This window comes from Dipodomys spectabilis, unplaced genomic scaffold (genome assembly GCF_019054845.1).
Source record: "Dipodomys spectabilis isolate Male_0828 unplaced genomic scaffold, ASM1905484v1 ptg000014l, whole genome shotgun sequence".
In the NCBI taxonomy this organism is placed as follows: Eukaryota; Metazoa; Chordata; class Mammalia; order Rodentia; family Heteromyidae; genus Dipodomys; species Dipodomys spectabilis.
In genome coordinates, this window is record NW_024870691.1 from 1,546,452 (window position 1) to 1,553,392 (window position 6,941).

Sequence of the window (6,941 nt, forward strand, 5' to 3'; positions counted from 1 at the left end):
CCACATCTAAAGGTATCTCATGGGTGGGACCCATACACAGCCAGGAGCCTTGTGAAAATTCCGGGCGTGTGGTATTTAGCAGCAAAAAGGACCTCTTAAGGATGTCTAGTATTAAGGAGAAGGTCCAAGAATGCACCGGATCCAATCGGGCAACAATAGAGGAAAAAACTTGGGAGGAATTAACAACCTGTTGAATAAGATCTTCAGCGGGGGAGGCAGTAGGTTTGGGTATCCAAACCTTTTAATTTGTACGAACCCATAAGGGTCTCGCCCTCGGCCATCCACCCATATTCCTGCTGTTAATCCTGATATCCACTTGGGATTCAATGGGTCAGTAATTGTATACTTGACCGGGTTACAGCCACCTGTAAAACATTTTTTGCCCGTAGGATGCAACAACTCCAAATTAGAGCTGAGGGACCCGGAATGTTCATGTGGGAAGGACCAATAAGGGCAATACAATTGCCTGCTTGACTGGCCAGATGCTTCCAGCAAATATATTTATGATTTGTGACGTAACTCTGTTCCCAGCTGCCACAAGTTCCCCAAATATATTGAACAGTGGGTTTTCAGGCATCCAAGTATAATTCTACTTGGCTATTTTTAAAGCAGGTCTTATTCAACAGTTGTGGGAGGTCAAACTCTATTGCAAAAACTTGAAATTCCCAATGACCAGAGTCAGCTTCAATAATGGCATCTGGAACCAGCATCAGCAGGTGGAGGATCATCAAATTTTTCAGTGGCAACAGCATGTGAAACAACCAAGGGTGGATTCTCAGGGTTCTCTTTTCCCCTGGAAGATGGAGGGTTAGTTAGTCTTGTTATCAACTGGTTTAACAAGGCTTTCTGGAAGCCATCTAGCTGCGCCCTCTTTATTGTCAAATATATAGGCAGACCCGCGGCCCCAAATTAGTACGGGGTCAGGACCTTTCCATTGATGGGTTAGGGAATCTTTCCAAAAAACAAACAGTAGCATAATTTTGACTTGTTTGTGGATGCCAGAGCCGATCAGCTGCAGATTTTCTGTTAATGTCCAAGCTTAGGAAATTAATAACAAACAAGGCATGATGAAGGATGTTTTCTGGAGCTCTTTTTATAGGGTAAAGGTTCCCCGTTTTTAATTTTTGAAGTGTATTTTTTAAAGTTTGGTGAGCCGGTTCAACAATGTCCTGACCTTGAGGGTTATAAGGGATCCCAGTAATATGTTTAATTTGTAACTGGTGGCAAAATTGTTGAAAGTTATTTCCAGTATATCCAGGGCCATTATTGGTCTTAATAACGTTGGGTTTTACCATAACAGTTAAGCAGGCAAGTACGTGGGCAATAACATTTTTAAGGGCTTCCCCGGTGTGAAGGCTGGCAAAAATAAAGCCACTAGATGTATCAATGGTAACATGAAGATATTTAAGACTGCCAAAAGGTGGAATATGTGTAACATCCATTTGCCAAATTTCATTGGGCACCAAACCCCTAGGGTTAACACCTAAATGGGGAATATGCAAAAAGGTGACACAATTATGATATTGTTTTACAATTTGCCTCGCCTGTTCTCTGGAAATATTATAAAGAAGGCGCAGTGTTTGAGCATTAAGGTGCTGTAAAGAGTGAGCCTCTTTTGCCTGAGATACAGGATCATGTTCCACCAGAAAAACAAGCTGAGTTGCTTGATCCATTACATTATTGCCTTTTGTTAAAAGTCCAGGGAGGCCTGAATGAGCACAAATGTGTCCAATAAAAAAGGGGCAAAGTCTGGCTAAAATATACTGTTGAATCAAAGAAAACAGTGGGGTGGCATTAGTGGTTGGTTTAATATAAGGAACTGTTTCTAGTAAGGGGATGGAATGAGCAATATAGTAACTATCAGTATACAGGTTAAAAGGAACAGTAGATAGTTGAATAAACACTTGTAAAACTGCAAAAAGCTCAACCGATTGTGCCAAACGGTAAGGGGACTGACGGGAAACAGTCTGAGAATCAATGGTAAAAGCTGCTATACCATTGGAGGAACCATCAGTAAAAGCCAGGAAAGCATGAGATAAGGGTTGAGGGGAAGTTTGTGTGGGGAAAACAAAGGACTGATATCTTAAAAACTGGAGAAGTTTGTTAGCAGGGTAATGATTATCAAGGGTTCCTTGAAGGGAAATGGAAGACACAGCCCAATCATCATCATTTTGTATCAACCACTGAATTTGAGTGGGAGAATAAGGCAGTATTATTTTATCAGGATCTTTGCCAAACATTTTTTTTTACTATGTTCTCTTCCCATTTTGATTAATTCTGTTACCCAGAAGGTGTATGGTGTAAGGACCTTAGGAGGAGAGGCAGGCAAATGTACCCAAAACAAAGGTCCCTCATGCCAAAAAAGTCCAGTGGGTGTAAAGCTGGTGGCACATATAATGTACTGAAGGGGTTTATTATAGGAAATAAAAGTAATTTGTTGATTTGTAATGGCTGTTTCTACCAATCTCAACGCTTCTAGGGCTTGGGGGTTTAATGATCGGCTGGAGGTCGGATTTGGGTCCCCTTTAAGGATATCAAATAGAGGTTTAAGTTCACCAGTAGTTAGTTTAAGGTATGGCTGGAGCCAGTTAATGTCTCTGAGAAGCCTCCGAAAATCATTTAAAGTTTGTAAATGGGCTGTTCTAAGTTGAATTTTTTGTGAAAAAATCCTTTTATAAAAAAGCTCAAAGCCCAGAAATGTATAGGGAGGAGCCAGCTGGATCTTATCTGGAGCAATTTGAAGGCCAGCGTCAGTAAGGGCTTTAGAAAGTCTTTGGGAGCAGTAAAGAAGCTGATCAGGGTCAGGGCCCGCTAAAAGTAAATCATCCATATAGTGAATTAAATATATGGAGGGCCCCTGTTGCCTAAATGGATCCACCACCTGGGCTACAAACTTTTGGCATAATGTGGGACTATTTGCCATGCCCTGGGGTAAAAACCTTCCACTGAAATCATGGCATAGGGCCTTTAAAATTAGTTACTGGTAAACTAAATACAAAATATTCATGGTCCTCAGGATGTAAAGGAATAGTAAAACAGCAATCCTTTAAATCAATAACAATCTTATGGTACCCCGTGGGAATAGCCACGAGTGTGGGAAGTCAGGGTTGAAGGGCTCCTATGGACAGCATGGCCTTATTTACTTCTCTAAGATCCTGAAGTAATCTCCATTTTCCTGATTTCTTTTTAATTACAAAAATGGGAGTGTTCCACGGAGATATGGTGGGTTCAATGTGGCCTGCAGCAAGCTGTTAATGTACTGTAGTTGTAGTACCTGTACCTGTAGTAGCCGTAGCCAGTTTTTCAGAGGACAAAGGCCATTGATCAACCCATACAGGCTCAGTCCTTTTCCAGGATATTTTGTCTGCATGGAGTACAGGCATGTCAACGGCCCTAGGATAAATTTTTATAGCCCATACGGAAAGGAATGATTTTTACCTCCACCTGAATGGGTTCTTTAGGGCATTGAGAATGTTTTCCTAAGCCTTGTCCAGGGCGAAAGCCCTGGTTAAGCATCTGTTGAGTAACCAATTCATTTGGACTATACATTATAAGCTTCATTTGGGATAAAATATCACGTCCCCACAAGTTAACCAGGAGGGTCTCAACCACGTACAGCTGGACTGTGCCCTTATTTTTTGCTCCACCTTCCCAGGTTAAAATTTTGGAGCTCTGTAATGGGTTAGAGGTTTGTCCAATGCCTTTAAGGTGAGTCATGGAAGGGGTAAGGGGCCAGGATGGGGACCAGTCTCTTTTAGAAATAATTGTAGCATCAGCACCCATATCCATAAGGCCTTCAAATTTTTCCCCATCCAATTTTAGCTTGAAGAGAGGCCAGTCCTGAGTAATCTCCTGGACCCAGTAAGCATCCGAAGACCTAAAGCCTCTGGATCCTCTCTTTTGTGTAAGGCTAGGGTTTGTCTTATCAATGGGAAGCAATATTAATTGAGCAATTCTTTGTCCAGGAAAAACTTTTGACTGGCCCCTGAGAAGCAGTAGCCAGTAACTTAATCTCTCCCTCATAGTCCTTGTCAATAACCCCAGGGGAAATACTAAGGCCCTGAAAAACAGCACTACCACACCCCAGAATGAGACCAAAGGTGTTTGGGGGCGGTGGGCCAAACACTCCTGTGGAAAGAATCTGATTTCCTAACTCGGGGGTCAATATTGTGTGGGAGGAGGCACAGAGGTCCAATCCTGCACTTCCTGTGGTTGCCCATATGAGGGCGCTGATGGTGCGTGAGGGGTCACTTGGGGGACGAACCTGACAGCTCCAGGGTTCTGTCCTGTTTTGATTTTGCGGCCCTGGGGCAGACCCCGGACAAAGTTTCCCTGTTTGGGTGGTAGGGGATTGCCCTGGATATTGGTTTTGGAGCGACATTCAGAGGCCCAATGTATGACCCATTTGCACGTTGGGCATAAAGACAGAGGGGGTGGTTTTTCAGCCTTGGGGGTCGTACAGTCCTTTGAAAAATGGCCAGGCTGTTTACAATTAAAGCAGGTTTTAGGTTTTTGGCTCTGAGTAAAATCCTTAAGGGCAGCGCCTATGGCCAGGCCGATGTTGCGTGAGGCGGGGTCAACATTAGAACAAAGTCTGATAAAGTCAGTAATGGTTTTGCCACGGCGGTGGGGACGTAAAGCCGTTTGGCAAGCAGAATTGGCATTTTCAAAAGCAAGATGTTTAATAAGCTCATTATCAGTTTCTTCCATTCCCATAAGGCACTCGGCAGCCTCTGTAAGGTGTCCAATGAACTCACTGTAAGATTCATGGGGTCCCTGTAGAACTTTGGCCAAGGAGGTAACAGCAGACCCTTGAGAAGGGAGGTTTTTCCAGGCCCTAAGGGCAGCGTGTTGGATCTGAACAAGCAATCCTGGGGGAAATTTAGCCTGTTTTTCATTAGTATCAAATGGCTTATTGCCCATCAATTTTTCTATGGTCCAGGACTTAGAGTGACAACCAGCAGATGTGTTACAGCGAGCTATATCCTGGCACCTTTCACCATAATCAGCCTTCCATAAAAGAAAATCTCCTCGTGTTAAAGTAGCCTTGGTTAGCATGGCCCAGTCATTTACTGTAAGCCAGTCCTCGCTCAATGATTCCAAAAGAGAAATGGTAAAAGGAGCGGTAGGGCTGTACAAGGAAACAGCATTTTTTAATTCTTTAATATGTCTAAATTTAAGGTGATGGTATTTTTGAGCTCTAATAACCAGATGCTCTCCTCCTTTCTCTTCCCCATTTGAGTCATCACACTTGGGCCCTCCCTCCCGCTCTTCCTCTCTGTCATCTGCCTCAGTCTCTTGATCATCAGATTCTCCTTTTAGATTTTCCGAAATGGCTCTAATTTGAGACAGAGTGACTGGAAAAGCATGAAGGATCTTTTTCTTTTTTGTCATTAATTTTTGTAAATTTGTGTTCCTAATTTCTAGGTCCAGTTTATATAGTTGTAATAGTTGGGCCTTTTCTTTCTTGGCCTGAAGTAGGGCCCTTAAGGACTGGGCTTCCCGGGAAAGCTTAACTGTGGCTTGTCTGGTGACCTCCTCAAGATCTGTTGAAGAGGCCAAGGCAGGGGCACAGAAGGGAGGGGCTGTTTTATAGGGAGAAGGTTGCATGCCCAAGGGGTTTAGAGGGGGCCAGTCTGAGGCGTGGTATCTAGCAGCCTCCTCTTCTAAAGTGGCCTAGTCCTCCGGGGGAAGGACAGCATCATTGGGCCTTTGGGATCTAAGGTTAGAAAGAACCGTGTATATAGCTTTTGGTTTTTGTAATTGTGAGTCACTGTTAGCGTCAGTCATTGGTTTGGAAACCGAGGGACAATGAGACACGACTGAGGGGGGATAGGAGAAGGGTTTTGGGGCAAGGGAGGCCTGACTCCCTGTAAATTTAATTTTTAAAAATTCTTCACCTTCCTTAACCACTCTAGACACATCTTTGTGTTGGTAGCAAACTTGGAGGATCTCATTTATGAGGTTCTAATATGAAAAAGCCTGAACAGGAATCTTTTTGGGGCCAAAAGTTTCATAATAATCCTTATGACAGTCTCCAACATGACCCTACCTTTGTCTATATTGCCTTCCTGAGGAAACCAAGGGCAAATATCCTCCATCAGCATAAAAAATTGAGTTGAATCTTTTTTCTTAACCCGTGTTCCTCGTGCCTTGAGTGAGGCTTTTAGGCCTTGAACAAAAAGTTCATGCTTACTAAGTGTTTGTCCCATGATTGCATCACCTCCCTTACCTTACAGATCTGTATCACAGTCGGGCGTTTCTGCAGTGATCAGGATGCAGATCTTCCCTCACGGGCTGGGTGGCCATCCAAGAAGAAGAGAGAGGCTGGTCAATCGGACGACGTTCAGACCAGGATCCATGCTTCGAGCCCCATGTTGGGCACCACCTGCTCCGGCCCGCTGGGTCGGTCAACAAGGGCTCAAAGAGGAACTGACCTGAATGAGAGACAAACCAGACACGAGAAAGGAGACCAAGACAGGGTTCTGATCAAGGTCTCAAACTTTATTTTTTACACAGCAGTATATATACCACGCTGAACAGGGTAATTAGCATCAGCAGGTCAATAGGGTTGCTAGGCACCAAAACTGCAAAGTATATTTTGCAAAAGGTCATAGGTAGGGAATCTTCAGAAGGCGCCAAGCAATGTTGTCAAACAGGACATTGGTAAGTTGTAAGGCTTAACGGCTCTTATGGAAAGTGGTTGCTCCAAGCAATGTTATCAATCAGGGTATCAATAGGCTCCAAGGCTTAACAGCTCTTATCGAAGGTAGTGGCTGTATTTTCTAGCAAACAGCATTTGTATACCACAAGAAACAAAGTTATTATAGTTAAGAATAGATATGTCATCACACCCAGAAGATACATTTTAGTGCATTCTCACTAAAAAGAAATGTTACATGCAGAAATTAATGGATATGATGGAGCTTATCATTACACAA

General features: G+C 43.4%; 1 protein-coding gene across 1 annotated transcript; it reads right to left on the reverse strand.

Annotated features, from left to right (window-relative positions):
* Window positions 1–3,393: 3,393 nt before the first annotated feature.
* LOC122095249 (endogenous retrovirus group K member 6 Pro protein-like) lies at window positions 3,394–4,023 on the reverse strand. Its single transcript, XM_042665692.1, has one exon. It carries the CDS (start codon window positions 4,021–4,023, stop codon window positions 3,394–3,396), a length of 630 nt encoding a protein of 209 aa, XP_042521626.1.
* Window positions 4,024–6,941: the final 2,918 nt, after the last annotated feature.